Source organism: Chrysochloris asiatica, unplaced genomic scaffold (assembly GCF_000296735.1).
Source record: "Chrysochloris asiatica unplaced genomic scaffold, ChrAsi1.0 scaffold00014, whole genome shotgun sequence".
Lineage (NCBI taxonomy): Eukaryota > Metazoa > Chordata > Mammalia > Afrosoricida > Chrysochloridae > Chrysochloris > Chrysochloris asiatica.
This window is the reverse complement of record NW_006408532.1, coordinates 4,674,704-4,691,116: the sequence shown is the minus strand read 5'-3', so window position 1 is coordinate 4,691,116 and position 16,413 is coordinate 4,674,704. Positions and strand designations below refer to the sequence as shown.

At 41.7% G+C, this 16,413-nt stretch overlaps 1 protein-coding gene across 1 annotated transcript in view; it reads right to left on the bottom strand.

Annotated features, from left to right (window-relative positions):
• MVB12B (multivesicular body subunit 12B) overlaps nucleotides 1-16,413 on the bottom strand; it is a 239,734-nt gene that overhangs the window by 140,056 nt on the left and 83,265 nt on the right. Inside the window, exons 3-6 of the mRNA XM_006834971.1 lie at nucleotides 16,136-16,243; nucleotides 10,086-10,182; nucleotides 4,757-4,886; nucleotides 63-185 (exon numbers count right to left, since the gene is read on the bottom strand). Of these exons, the coding sequence (XP_006835034.1) occupies nucleotides 63-185; nucleotides 4,757-4,886; nucleotides 10,086-10,182; nucleotides 16,136-16,243 (458 nt within the window). The remainder of the gene's footprint in view (nucleotides 1-62; nucleotides 186-4,756; nucleotides 4,887-10,085; nucleotides 10,183-16,135; nucleotides 16,244-16,413) is intronic.

Genomic DNA, 16,413 nt, shown 5'->3' with positions numbered 1-16,413 from the left:
CTCCCAGCCAGATAGCCAGGTCACAGAAATAATAGCACAGCACACCACTCGCAAAGCCTCACCTGGGAAGGTTGGGGGCTGGGGTGGAAGCAGTTGAGGACTGGGAAGGTGTTGTGGGTTGAGATGAGTCATGATTTCTTGGTACTCTGCCCATTCGGTACCAGATTCCCATGTTGTTCAGTTCCCTTTAGGAGAAAAGAGAAAGCTTTAGGGTGCTGTTCAACACACAGTATTTACCAGCATGACAAAGCAAACCAACTCATTTAAAAGAGCCACAGACTCAGAGACCAGGGAACTCATTCTTGCCCATGCAAGATCAGTTACTTCATGCTCTGAGGGCCAAGGTTCAGAGCCTAACGCGAGGGCACCTCACCCAAGTAGGCAGGACTTGCCGACCCAGCCACCTTCTCCACCCTAGTAGGCTTGCCTCCCTACTCGTATTGATAGTTTGCTTCACTCTCATTTTTTTTTTTTTTTAATTCTTTTTACTTGACCACTTCATTGTAGGTGTTTATATGGTAATCTACTTTTAATTCTTTGTGCAGATGGAAAAAATGGACTGACAGACACCATTGCCTGGTTTTAACCACAAAAATAATCAGACCCACCCAATTCTGCAACACCCTCTCAGCTTCCAAACTGCAAAAGCTAATCCCATTGCCATTGAGTTGATCCTAACTCACCACAACCCTTGTGTTACAGAGCAGAAGTGCTCCGTAGGGTTTTCTGGGCTGTATTCTTTAGGGAAGCAGATGACCAGGGCTTTCTTTCACAGATTCACTGGGAGGATAGGCTGTAAGTCTAGTGCAAACTATTTGTGTCACTTCAGAACCTAAATATTTCAGGATAAATCCATCCATTGACATCCAGCCAATTACAACTCAAAGTGACACTATATAAGGTTTCTAAGACTAAATCTTCATAGGAGCAGACAGCCTCATCTTTCTCCTTCAGAGCAGCTGGTGGATTTGAACTGCTGACCTTGTGGTTAGCTACCCAATGCCTAATGGATTTCTGAGAAGTGACTGGTAGGTGTGAACCATTGACCTTGGCAGTTAGCAAGCCCAGAGTTTATCCTACAGCACCAACCAGGACTCTATTATCTCACGATAGAGCCCCTTAAGACTGAGATACCACCTATAGTCTGCCTCATTCTTTGAGTCAGCAAAACCCCTGCTGTATTTAGGGGACATCTTTATAACACAAAAACCCAGGCACATTCCTCACTACCCACATCAACTAAGAGAGGACATAAAAGGGTCTCACAAGTGCCATGCTGGGGTCTTCACCCCCCCCCCCCCCCACACACACACACAGAGTGTGGTCCTATGCCATGAGTGTTTATCAGGTAGATATCAGGTTATTTTAGCCAGGCCCAGTTTTCTACTTCTTAATTTCCCCACAGAACTGGATCTTTGTGGCCTCCTACAGTGAGATACCAAATCATGAAAACAGATTTTTTCTGTGGACACTTCTAGTCAGCTGATCAGTACACCACACGATCTATTCTAAAACCAAACATAGCATATTAGATGACTGAATCCAATCAGCTTCTCTGATTTCCCTGTGTCCTAGTGATGGCTCCAAGATGTCAGATCTTACAGGAGCCATTCTTAACCTGAGGTTTCTGTCTCTTACAGCCAACATGCCAAATCCTTGCAAAGTAATGTGGAATTGTGCCCAGTTTTAAGAATAAGTGATTAAGCGTTCTGAATTATCTTTTTCTTATTTAAAAATAACACTGGAACTTTTTACCCTTTGGATAAAAAAATTTTTGTGCCAAGATGAAACAAAAATACACTGTATTCAGCAATCTTTTCAAAATGATACAAAATTTTCTTTAAAGAAAAGATTCAAGTTTTGATTACCAAGGCATACTTGTGTGTGGCAAAAAATATATTCTTTAGGATTTTGAGTTGTATAAAAAAATCTATCTTTTAAAGTCTGTAATGAAAAATGCACATAATAACTAAAATTAGACTTTAAAAGTTCATGATTAAACTGTTGGTTTTTACTATTTGTATGTAAACAACTGCTTCTAAGGTACTTGAAGTATGGTTAGTCTCTTAATTATTTCCTTCTCCTGTAATCCTGTTTACATAATTAGCTTGAACAATGTGGCAAAACAGGATTTTTGAGCATGTAGGAAGGGAATGATCAGAGTTCTTAAGAACCATTGAATGAATCTCAATATAGAGCTTTCAGATTCCAGAGCTGAAGAAACTAAAGAAATTGTTGCATATCAACCATGCTGAAAATGATCTCTATTTCTGTGACATTTGCTGCCCATGCTGCTTCAGAGGAGACTCTGGGCTCAAAAAAAACCAAGCAGCAAGACAGAGCATGAACCAGACCCAGGATGTCGACCTCAAAGTCAAGTAGAATGAATCCTTGGTAACCAACAGGGGCAAATGCGCTGCCTTGAAAGCCAGACCTGGGGAAGAGACACACAGTAGTGGGGACCCCAAAGTCCCCCACCACACTGATTAATATGGCAGACTCTATGTTAGTGTACCATATACAGTGAAATACAGCACTTAACAACAACGGAGCTGCCTTTATTTCCAGCTCTGATCCAGTTGATCAGAAAATGACATTTTCCAAATAGAAGTTCAAGGTGCATATGTCCCTACTCAGAATAACCAAGACCAATGAGACTGTATTTCAGAACTTTTCTTTGAACTACCAGGAAGTAGTTGTGAATCGGGCTAGTAACCTCAAGGTCAGCAGTTTGAAACTACCAGCTGCTGCTCCATGGGAGAAAAGATGAGGCTTTCTGCTCCCGTAAAGATTTACAGTCTCGGCAACCCTGTACAGGGTCGCTATGAGTGGGAACTGACTCCATGGCACATAAACACCACCACCATCACCAGGAACACAGACTTGTTCTTCCCATTTGGACTTGAACTTACATGAAAAGTAGGCAAAACTACCATGTTCTCACTAAGGGAGAGCATGTCTAAGAATGGCCAAGGAGGTAGAGATAGAAAAACTAAATCCTACTGGTATCCTTTGAGCTCCTAAATGAAGCCAAACCTGAAGCTTATCCTGTTCTCTCTATGAATCCTTTAGTTATAGCAGACAAAAAAAATGCCTTTTGCTTTAGTCAGTCTAGGTTGAGCTTCCTGTCATTTACAATCAGAAGAGCCCAAAATGATAGCTTGACTGTCCTCATCTGTATAAGGCAGCTACAGCACCATGCCCCTGCTGGTTCACCCCTACACAGGGTGAACAAGACACACGCAGGGGCCCAGCCCTCAGTAGTTCAGTGCTCATCAGGGAAGACAAATGTCAGATCAAGAAGTATACAGGCTATTATTATATGGTGGGGGTAGTGATGTGTCCTGGAGTTGGTTCTGACTCATAGCGACCCTGTACAGAGTTTCTGAGGCTGTAAATCTTTATGGAAGCAGAAAGCCTCATCTTTCTCCCGTGGAGCAGCTGGTAGTTTTGAACTGTTGAACTGAGGTTCACAGCCCGATTTGTAACCACTACACTACCAGAGCTCCTTATTATCATATAATCATGTAATATGTGTGTTTCTTCCTTACTGTTGTATACCGTTGAGTTGGTTCCCGCTCATAGCAAGCCTATTACGCACAAGAAAACAAACATTTCCCCTGTACTGCTCCATCTTCACTGCTGCTGTTACATTTGAGCCTTCCAATGCCTTTCAAGTGCATTCAGGAGAAAATCCAAATTGTCACTACATGCCATAAGGTAGCCCCTCATCCCTGATATTTCCCCCCTTGCTTGCTCACTCCAGCCACACTGCTCTGTTTTCTGTTCCCCCAAAATGCCATGCTCATTCCCACTTTTATAATTGCTCTTCTTCTCTACCTAGAAGGCTCTGCCTTTAAATCTCTGCATGACTGGTTTCCTCTTGACATTTAGGTTTCTGCTCAAATGTCACCTTCCTTTCCACCCCAGCTAAAGAATCTCCCATTCCACTGTTGTGTTTCATTTTTTCTGTGATATGAAATGATCTCCCCAATTTTCTTCTTCTTTATTTCTTGTCTCTCCCTGTTAGAACATCAACTCCATTAGAGAAGGATCCTTGTTTGCCTTCTTCACAAGATACCCAGTGTCTCCAGTCCAGTGGGACATAATAGGTGTCCCATTCGTCTCTCATACTTTGAACATATTGTCAGGAGGGACCAGTCGCTAGAGAAGGATATCATGTTTGGTAAGGTGGAAGGTCAGAGAAAAAGAGGAAGACCCCCAACGAGATGGATTGGCCAAGTAGCAGCATCGATGGATTCAAGCGTGGCACCAGTAGTGAGGTTGGCTTAGAATTGGGCAGTGTTTCGTTCTGCTGTGCATAGGGTCGCTATGGATCGGTACCAATGTGATGGCACCTGACAACAACAGAACATCTAAGTAGGTAAATAAACCAACAGTGTAGAGAGTTGGGTCCAGTAGTACCATAAACAGAGAATACTTAGGTTCTGAGGCATCTGGGAAGTTCCAGAGGAGCTTGGAGGGTGAATACCCAGAAGAACAAGGAGAAAGAAAGGCACTTAGAAGGAGCAAACACTATGAACAGAGGCACAGGGAGGTCAGTTCCCTGGCATTTTGCACCAACTACAACATAAGCAGAAAGGGCAGCAATGAGCACAAGGACCAGAGAGGTTGATGACAGGCAGATCACCAAGAGCTTTCTCGGTCCCCTTAAAGTCTCCAGGTTTTGTCCCTGGGATTGACCAAGGGTCCTAGGCAGAGAGAAGTGAATGATCTCTGTGTTATTAAGACTTACCCAATAAAGGTATACTGGGGAGGAGCCTGCTTGGTCCGGCCCATGATTCGAATGTCACAGATAGCAGCTTCAGTTGAATCCCGTGGGATAAACTTAATGCACAGTCTCTTCTTTCTAAAAGCTACTTCCTCTGAAGAAAAGGAAAACAAAAAATACATGTGTCTGTCTCAGATGCCAAAACCTAACTTCGGAGCTCCCTATCATCTTGCCTTCTTGGCAGTGGAAGTGACTGGCCATCCAGGGCACCTGACAGAAGAACTGGAGTCTACCTCTCCTGTCTTCCCTGAAGTCACAGTGGACAGGCTACCACTACAGAGTGGGCATCAGTCAGGACCTGACCCCAAACATCTCCTGCCATGAAGGGGCTCCCAGGAGTACACACACCTCTGTAAGGAGGAGTCTAGCAACAGACCCATGGGCCCAGCTACCAAAAGCCAAGACCTAAATCTGGGCTTACTTCTCAACTCTTCAGATAATTAAACTACACATGGGGCCCTGAGGATTTACACATTTTACCACATGGATTTGTTTTTTCACTTTAACCATAGAAACTGTCAAACATGCCTAAAAGTAGAAAGAACAGTATATAATAAAACTACATGCCCCATCATCCAGTTTCAACAATGGACAAGCTTGCTTTATCTCTCTCCCTTGTCCCCTTTATTTTTGCTAAAGTATTTCAAATGAATCCCTGACAACTGGGTCATGTCACCCATAAATATTTCAGTAGGCATCTGTGACAGATAATTTGTAAACATGACCACCATTTATTACCATTCCTAACAAAATGAACAAACCTTCCCTAATATTTCCCCACAGACGTCTATGTTAAAATGTTCCTTAGGACTTCAACAATGTCATTTGACCGTTGGTTTGTCTGGATCAGGATCCAACAATGCATTTTTTTGTTATGTTTCTTCTATAACAACCTCTCCCCCTTCCTTTTTCCTTCAGAGCACTAATAGGTTGGAGAAATTGGGCCATGCCCCTGCAATTCCTGTAAAAGCTTGATTAGATTCAGGTAAAAACCCTTCACAGACGGCTATGAACTTCCCATGGCATCACGTCACAAGGACTGGAGTTCAGCTGTACCAATCCTGCTGGACTCTGGTGGTGTTGGCGTAGCCACTCAGTTATAAAGTGCCCCAACAACCTTCTTCTGAATGGTTTTCTCATCCTCTGATGATTGTTGCCTATATCCATTGCCTAGATTTCATTAAAGGTTGCAAAATGGCAATTTAAAATTCTATCTTTCCTTCTGCATTTATTAGTTAGAATTCTTCTATGAAAAAAACAACAAAAGAAAACTTTTCTTCATTAATTATTCCATCTCCGTAAAATAGTTTGTATAGGAAAAGGAGGTATAAATTTATGATTCTTTTCTCTGATCAAACTTTAGAGTAATGAGTTGGTGCCATAGTAACTCCAATAATGACCAATAACATGTTTTTTTGTTTGTTTGTGCTTTTAAACATGAGTTTCAATAAACTGCAGCCATTCACATGAATCATGCAGATCTGAGCTGACATCAAAACTTCATCATTTTCTGACATTGTGTCCTTATGCAAATTACTTAATTTCTCTGAGCTTCAGTTTATTATCTGTAAAGAAGCTAATGAAATCCACCCCATGGGAATGTTAGAGGATTAAAATGTGACATCACATAGGGTTCAGTTAGCACAATGCCTAGCACACAATAAACTGGTAGGTTCTGACTTATGGCAATCCCATGTGTATCAGAGTAGAATTGCACTCCATAGGGTTTTCAATGGTTATACATTTTCAAAAGTAGACCACCAGATCTTTCTTACGTGGTACCTCAGGGGAGATTCAAACCACCAACCCTTCAATTAGTAGCTAAGTGTTTGTGCCATCCAGGGGCTCCCAGTAATTGCTCAATAAAGAACAGCCATCAGTGTTCTTAGCATCATTATTACAAACAAGCCTCTAGCACACAATTTATTTTAGTGTTTGGTTTTGTGGCAGGAAATACAGAAGAAGCCAACACAACTGATTCAACAGTACATTCAAATCAGAGTGTAATGAGGAAGGCATTCCGACCTACTGGGTTTGATGATTCTATCAAAAAGTCATTAGAATCACTGGCGTTATTTTGTTGGTGGTGGGTGTTGTTGTTAAAAGTGCCGTGGAGTCAGTTCTGACTCATAGCAACCCTGTATAGGGTTTCCTAGGAGCAGTTGGTGAGCTTGAGCCACCAATCTTGCAGTTCAAACCAACCTTGTAGTCCAGTGCAGTAACACGCAGAGCCACACCAGGAGTGGGTTTTTATTGGGGTAAGGCAGTGAGCAGGGTGTTGTTGTTGTTGTTGGTGTCTTAGGTTTTCCAGAACCTTTGTGGTTTCTTTTCACAGGTAAGGAGTCTGATGTCTTGATCAGATCTATGAACTGTAAGTAATAATGACCTAAATCTAGACCCAAAACATTGTATCTAACAAGGCAGGGACGATATCATGGTGGGAAAAATCCATAGCAACTCTGTGCCTTCTAAAATTAAATTATTCGTTGATAACATCAGGCCTTTAAAAGTGTGAAGGAGATAAAGCCTTTCCTCAAAGTAACCCAAACTGTAAGCATTTTATTTGCTTTTGCTGCACTGTTCTTGGTTCCAGTCCTCTATCTACAGCAAATGCAGGGTTGGAAATGAAGCCACTAATTACACATGCTTAAGCAGGCCTAATTTTAAGTAAACATATTATACATAGTCAATAGAAATGTGTTCAGTCATGCTAATGAACACAGAGAAAGTACATAGCACTTTACTAAAACAAATAGTCTTCCCATTTTAAGTGCTATATGGGTTGCAACCAACTGTATTTTAAATTAATTGCTTGAATCTCATATTTTTGACTGACTTTTTAAAACTAAGGCCTTAAATGTTCTCAAACTTCACTAAGATGGCCATCAGGCTTATCTGGTCAGCTTGGCCTCTGTCCTCTCTGGGTAAAGGCTGTTGGAAATGGCCATACCCATTAAATGAAGAGGCCATGGTAATCCCACCCCCCTGTGGATAAGGCATCTGGAAAGCCCAGGACCTAATGCAGAATGTCATTGATGGAGCAACTGACAAATACTCCCTAGTTATGGGAAAAGACTTGCAGGAAGATGAAATGGTCTAAAGTTAATTATGCTGAGAGTTGTACAGTTCTGAGAATACACTAAAAAGCTTGAATTGAGCACATTAAAAAGCGGAAGTTGTATGGTATGTAAATTACATCTCAATTAAATGGTTGAAAAAAAAAAAAGCTTGGTGAAGTCAAGCAAAAAAGAAGAAGACCCTCAATGAGACGGCTTGACAAAGTGGCTGCAACAATGGGTTCAGACACAGCTGTGATTGTGAGGAGAGTGTTCTTTTGTCCACAGGGTCACTGTGAGTCAAAACGGACTCAATGGCAACTAGCAATGAAAGGAACTTACAGATGTTATCCAGTGTGGCATTGCGGCTAAAGGTATGGCTGGTGGCTGGAAGGCTTGCGTGTACTCTAGTTCCCTTTCTCACTCCCCCTACTCTAGATGTGTGACCTTGGACAGTTCTTTATCCCCCTAACTTGTTACTGTGTCTCAGTATTCTCATAAGTGAAATAGGTATGGTAAGATCCACTTCTGAATAGTGGTCTTCTTAAGATCATATGGAACCCAGTATGTTAAGTCCTGGTGGTGTAATGGATACACACCCAGTTGCTAACTGAAAGGTCAGTGGTTCAAACTCACCAGCCACTCCATGGGAGAAAAGACCTGGTGATCTGCTCCTATAAAGATTTCAACCGAGGAAACCTTATAGGGCAGTTCTACTCTGTCCTATAGGATCACTAGGAATTGAGATTGACTCGACAGCCTATGATAAGTGTGATATAAGTATTTATCATCAGAGTCAGAATACAGTAAATACATGTTTATTGTTGTTAACTGTCTTAGAGTCGGTTCCAACTCATAGTGGCCCTGTATAGGGCTTCTGAAGCTTTTAAAATCTTTGAGGGAACAGAAAGCCTATTCTTTCTCCCATGGAGTGGCTTATCGAATGGAGTCACCACACTCCCAAATACATGTTAACTATGAGCTATCATACTTCTGGTGTGGTTCTGTAGGGTCAGTACTGGACTGTGAACCACGAGGTTGGCAGTTCAAACTCACCAGCTGTTCCTTAGAAACATTATATAGAGTTGCTATGAGTTGGAACCAACTTAACAACAACAACTTTATCATTATTAGCTAAGATTTAGCATGTATTTGCTGTATATATAGTAATATGAAACAACTAAAAGCAACCAATGTCTGAAAATGAGAACATTAAAAAAATATGAGGGGGTTTCATAAAGTTCATGGAAAACTTGAGTCAAAAATTAATGGAATTAAAAAAAAATTAATGGAATTTTTCCATGAACTTTTTGAAGTTCTCTCATAAAAGTATACTACACAATGGAACCTATTTGTTTCATTGAAATAGCAGTTATGGGACTCTGTTTAGGTATGGAAACCTAGTCTATATGAAATCTAGTAAAAACCAAACCAAACACCAATACCAATAAAGACAAAGAATGAGACACCGAATTTCATAGGTGAATCGTGTGCTACAGTTCTCTTGGCCTTTGATTTACTGCGTCCCTATAGTGGATACCCTAAAGTTGGCTAATAAGTGATTAACAAAGAAAACAGTAAGTTGCAGTTGTCTAGATGAGGAGGTGCAGATGTCTACGGATTTCCCACCACAAGTTAATTCCTGATGTACATGATGAGAACCTCAAACCACAACAGGATCCTGGAGAAGCTACTGATTCATCAGCAAATCACTTCTGCTCAGTACCACACAGCAGCTGGAGTATTTGCTCAAATTCTAATCATGTGTACCCTCATTTACAGTCTTTCTGGTTTTGACTTTTCTTGTTTGCTTGAACAGACAACAATGGCGGTGCCATTGCATTCAGATTCCCTGGATATCACTTAATTTATTGATTTGATTTTTTGCTTCTGGGTCTTGTGCCAAATTCAGCTTTAGTAATACTAGAAGACTGACTAAAGATGAACTACAATTTCACCATTTCATTCCTAAGTAAGCCAATCCAGTTGTGTCTCTCAGGGAGCATCACTCTGAGAGAAAAGGACATTCTGCCCATTTACACGGTGCTACCTAGAGTACTTGGCAAACTCAAACTAACTCCTTGGAGAACTGAGTCAGATATTCTCAAGCATCCACAGTAAGGCCTCCTAAAATGTTTCTGAAGAAAAATGCACATTAGAAAAAAAAAAAACAAACTGAAAATATACCTGGAGGAAGAAAACTCTCATTGTCATAAGTGGTACTAAGGATGACTCACGTGTGTCCACCGTCTCCTGAATTGGGATGAAGCCTACAGGCAGGGTGTCCTTGATATCAATGAGCTTCATATCCACTAACACGTTCCCTAAATGACTCTTGGGAAGAAAGAAAAGAGATACAGACTATTAATCTGAACATGCCTGTGGTAGCTTTGCCATTTTGGCTTCAAGATGCATATTTAGCACAATGACTCGTGCAGCTTTACGACAGCAGGTTAATTAGAGTAGGTGCCAGTTAATGTTCCCCAGCGGTTACAAAGGGACTCAGGTGGCCCCCGGGAAGGTAGTTTCAGCTGTAGAACCTCAAGGCCATGTCTGACTCATTCAGACATGGCCTTGGTTAGCTGTATGAGCAGCTCCTGGAGGGTGGGGGTCCTGGAGGCCCTTAAGACACAACCCAGCAGAGGGTGGCTGTGCTTACATTTTCTAGGACTAGGCTGCTACTCAGCCTTGAGCATCAACACTCAGAGCCTTAGGTTTCAGAGCAAACTCTTGTGGCACTTGTTTTGGGGTAGACATGTATCTAAACCTAACTAAGACCCAACCACAGTCCTAAGTGATCACCAGTCTGCATACTGACACAAATTTCGGTTGCTAGATACATTTTATAAAATCCCAAGAATCATAAACTAATATGGAGCAAAAGCCCCGCAGCCTCAAGATTACACATCTTCTAAAATGACATGCACAAAGGGCCTCTTAAAGTTTCTATTTAGTGGTAGTATTTGGGGTCCACAGTGCACAGTTTCCATAACCAGTATGAAAATATCTTTCAAAGATAGCACACCATTCTGTAATTGAGAGAGAGAATTCTCTGCAAACACGCTGCCACTTGCGGCCACATTTCACATTGGAAATGAGCTCTAAAGATACCTACCCTACAACTTAAATACGTAGGGCCACCTTGGAGATTTCATTAGAATTTTCAGAGTAATTGCGTCTTCGTTCTCCTTCTCTCTAGTCAGAGCCAGTTAAGGAAAGAATTATAGGTTCTGGTCCTGAATCTCTGTGGTTAGGATACTTGCAGTGCCCGTTCACATGCTTGTTTTCCATTGTTAAAGTCCAGCATGAGCGCTCTCTCAGTTGACTTGTCCTACATCCCTGAACAAATATCTAGTTGGTCAGCCCATTACTCTGCACATGGCAGCAAGTTCTCAGCCCTTCATTTCGGTCTTGCTTAGAAAATAAGGGCTTCTACCTCTGTCTCTGGAGTCCTCATGTGGGGCTGTAGGATAAAGCACTGGACCACAAGGTTGGTTTGAACCATAAGGTGGGTGGTTCAAAGTCACTACCCGCCTCAAAAACTCTATACAGTGTCACTATGAGTCGGAACTGACATGATGGCACTCAGCAACAACAACTTCTATCTCTAAGCATGAGGAGGTCAAGTCACCTGTATCCTGCACATAAAAAAGCTGTCCACACTATCTGTGGAAAACAAGCAGGACTTTCTTGACATCTAAACTACATGCTATGCTCTCTCTTGACATTTTCTATGTTCCTTCTTACCAATTTTTGAGGCGACTTGCTTAATATCTGTTTCCCCACTACAGTTTGAGAACCATGTGGGGCCACAACTATCTTTGCTACTGCTGTAAACCTGAGCCTAGCATAATCCTGGGCACACAGTAGATGGTCAATGATTGTTTGCTGGATAAATTCATCTTTTGGGGTATATTTTTCAACTGGAAGGATTGCTCAGGGAAAGGGTCAAATTGGATTTGCTTGGATGGCAAATCTATACTCTAGCAATATAAATATTTAAAGTATCTGTAATAAATACCTTACAAACTCAAAGTTCACAAATGAAATAAATTCTCCAAGTCAACGGCAAAGGTCAAGCAATGGCAAGTGTAACCTATGACCAATTGCTTCTATGTCTCTGTTATCACAAAACTGTTGTCTTTCGTTCAGACGGAGCTATTCTATTGACCAACACTTTCATATTGCTACATTTCAGGTAGTTGGGTCTCAAGAAGGCGATGCCCAATGCAGTTCAGCGAGTGGGAAGTGGACACTTCTCTCAGGTAGAATAAATCTCTGCCTGTGCAGGAAGGGTTTGGACCGTTAAACTAACTAGCAAACATCGTCTGCTTGCAGAATTGCCTGATGTAATCTATCATAATTTCTTCTTCGTGGCAGTTGCTTTTCCATGTCATCACTGCTTTCTGCATTGAGAAATTAACAACTGGGTATGTTTTCCTGCCCTGTAGATGGATGGGCATTCATCAATATCCTTCTCAAACATCTTCAACTTGACATGTTGGGTTTTACAGAAGTCAACTGCAAACCACTTAGCGACCTCACCCTCTACACGTTCTACAAATGTCCCTGATCATAAAACCAGAGCCTCAGAGATCTGGCCATTAACAGAGGCATCAAAAAACCCTCCTGTGCATACAAAGCGGGAGGCTGTGCTGTCAAAGCTTCCCGCAGTCCAAGTGTGGTCCCTCCTTGCACCAAGCTGCCGCTGTACTGGGTTTAATACACTAGGTCTGCGACACCATTAATTTTGCTTATTCCTCTCCCCTCCCCCACCCTGTGCTCTCTTTCATTTCCTCCTCATAAATATGAAGAACGTATTCCCAATCCTTGTTGAGCAAATGATTCATGCCAAAAGCCCAATCTGCACTGACTCAGGGTATTTATGTTGTCTCTGGTAGCCAGTATTTGCTAGTATGCTGTAATTATTTGTGACAACCTTGCATTTAAGGTAGCCACAGATAACCAACTTAATATTCAAATGTTCATAAATCCTTCTGTTTAATATCCTCCCTACCTAATCTATGTACATTATTATTACAGGTAATGCAGAAAGTACAGGGCATGAAAAGTGCAATTAATCTCGCTCCTTCCCCAGGAAGCAATGTCACTCCAAAGCCAGGTTTCTGTATTAATAGCATTATTGGGGGAAAGAAATTTAGGTTCCAAAGGCGTCTCCCCAAACTCCTACATTGGGAGTCTCTAGGCACCTAATTAAGAATCTGTCCAGTCTGGAGATCCCACATCCCTCCCCTTACAGTTGTAAAAAATATATGCTATGCAAAGTCTTGGTTCAGGCTGAGGGCCAGGACTATAACAGATTAAAATAGGTCTGATTCCTGTGCTACTCTTGGACTGGCAAGTGGGCTCTGCCACCCCTTCTGGATCTAGATTACTTTGGACTCCACCGAGGGTCTGTTCATTCTTATTCTGAAAACAAAACACTTTTATTCCCTGGCTTCAAAAGAAAGGCAGCAGTTTCCCCCACTGCCCTAGTCCTGTCTCCTTCATAGCACTCCACTCCTGCCATGCCCAGCTCATTGAGTAAGAAGATACACAAAGCCGACATTTAGTAAACATCTGTTTAATGTGAAACAAAATTTGACTAAATCAATCCATTTTCTATAATCCATTTGCCCATGACACCTCAAACTAACAAGTGCCAAGGACTTTTCTTTGTCATTTCTAGACTTGCCATTGTCCACGCTCCAAGAGATGTGGGCTTCTTCTGGCCTAGAGAACCAATACCCCCACAGCCTTTGAAGGAAGTCCAACAGAAAGAAAAAGAAACAAAACTGATCACAGAGACTGCGGCTGTCCTCTGAGGCCGTATTTTGTCAATGAAGCCTCTTCGGTCAGGAAAGATGAAAGCTGAATCAACAGAGGTCAATCAGGAGCACCAGGGCACCTGAGGAGGTGGAGAGGGTGTGAATACGAGGAGTTCGTCCTGACTGCCCTGGGTAGCAACAAACCACTGCCCTTCTGGACAGAGGATCAGTTACAAAAGCTAGAAAAAATATGAATAGTTTCCGAAAGGAGTTTAAGTAAACTCCAGGGACAAAGGGGCCAGGAGAGTGCACCTGTGTGTGGATGCTCAATGGGGGAGGGGGACTTACCCCTAACTTCATGAGTCTGATGTCTAGAAAGACCTGCTCCTGAGTGGACTCACCCTAAGTCACTGGTAGAGACCTTTACTCTTCAGCTGAGTGGCTACCTTCCTCCCATTGAAAACACACCCAAAGCCTGTATTAAGAGTCCCTGGTGGTGTAAAAGTTAAGCACTCACTCTACTACTAGCCAAAAGGTTGGTCATTTGGTCTCATCCAAACATGCCTCAGAAGATAAGCCTGGCGACCTGTTTCCAAAAGGTCACAGACTCTGACACATGTGGGGTCCTCATGAGTCAGAAGTTACTTGATGGCAACTAACAACATTGTAGCAGGCAAATGCAATATAAACAATATGAACAACAATATGATTCATTTGGCACATATTAAACTAAGGTGTCTAGAAACCCCATTAAAAAGATTTTCAGTGTTTAACACTTGGACTTTCCCCTACTCTATTATAAAACTCTGTACTTGACAACAAGCACATATTTCTCCTGTAATTAGAAGAGGGAAAAAAAAAAGAATTCAAGCAATGACATCTCCCTCCATCCTGAATACATTAGGAATGCTTCTCCTAACGAAGTGTAATCAGTGAACAACAGGAAAGACTAAGAGCAACTGCTGCAAGCCAGAAATCTCTGTGGCTACTCATATTCAGAAAACTGCTGGAGGGACCCAATGCAGGCAGTTTCTAGGGTATGAACAGGGACATTCTTAACTGTGTGTTTAAGAATTTACTGTAGGTAAGTCAGAACATGTAGGTGCACATGGTTCTTACTTAGTCTTGCTTTAAAGCAAGAAAAAGCCTTTCCAATTATTTAAAAGTTGCACATACATCAAGTGAAGGTGATTGTGATAAAGAGTCTGTGGCACGTGGGAGTTGGTTCAATCATTTCAAAATGAGGCCAAATTTGCACAACATTCAAGGGCAAGTCAGAGTCGTCTGTGGTGGTGGTGGTAGTGGAGGTTGTGTGCTATGGAGTCAGTTCCGACTCATAGTGACCCTGCATAGGGTTTCTGAGGCTGTAAATCTTTACGGGAGCAGAAAGCCTCATCTTTTTCCTGTGGAACAACTGGTAGTTTTGAACTGCAGATCTTGAAATTAGCAGCTTGACTTGGAACCACTATGCTAGCAGAGCTCCTGAGAGTTGTCTGTAAGGGAGGCTTAATAACCCTAACTGGGATGATCTGTACTAGGATGGTGGGCCTCCGATGGAGAGAAAGGCTGTTCCTTTTCCCCTTAAACCCTCCTGAATGAAGATGCTTGATGAGTTTTTTCTTTAACCAAGAACATATTTACTGTTACAATAAAATTTATAAAAACAAATTAATAAAAATGTTTCAAAAATCAAATATTTGTTTTCAACAGAGTCCATAACATCTAGGCCAAAAATAAAATAGCATACCCCAAAAGTGAAAATCTGACTATTCCCTATTTGGCGGTGGGGGAGACAGGTGACTTTGGACAAGCACTTAAACTCTTCTAAACTCAGTTTCTTCATTCCTGGACAGGAGATAATACTTCAAGAGACTGAGCACTGGGCAAACTGTAGTTGCTGAGTCCCTGAGAGTAGCTCACTGATATTCACTAAAGTTATTTCCATTTCTTTCTAAGCCATCCATTGAAACACCTTATTGGAAAAGCCTTAGTAGATATCTGTAAGGTTCCCAAAGTCATGTGTACTAGTATTAAAAACAGTATATATGTGGCTCCCTACTTGTAAAAATAATGAGCTGTCATATGTCATAGGCAGGCTCAGGAGAGAGAAAAAGTCGTTTTGGAAACAAGGCCATGTCTGTGGACAGGGCTAATCACGCAGGTCCTCTTTTTAGTTATGTTTCCATATGTGCCAGCTTTAAATCCAGCTCTCCTGGAAAATTCTCACATCCATACCATCCTGTGATTTGTTACTTGGAGGAAAGGTAGGCAAATGAGAGCTATGAGAGAAATTTCCTTTTGAGAACTCATTTTAATGGAATTCACTGTACACTTGGGTACATGGTTAATAATACTGTTAATAAATGAAACACAGCACTAGCTGCTGATTCTACCTGGTTCGCTAAAACCACAGATAAATTAATATAGCAAAGAAAATAAACCACAACAACAAAAAAAAATGAGGATATTTCAAAGAGGAATGTAAATTACGTGTGCTCGCTCAGCAAGCAGAAGCTTACATTTTCTTTGGAAAATGATCTTGTGAAACACAGGTATCTGGTAACCTTGGACTTAAATAAGCCATCTTTCCAGAGGTCAGCATCCACACCATCTGCTGTCTGGGCAACCTACACCAAAGAGACAGAGAAACAGATCACAGGTAAGGCAAGATGGAACTAAGGTGTGTGTGAGCCGCGTCTTTCATACCTGTTCCAATTAACACTGGCCCGAACTCTCATGGCATCTCATTAGTTCATTTCACTAGACACAGGGAAGAGAATTTCCAAAAGGGGAAAAC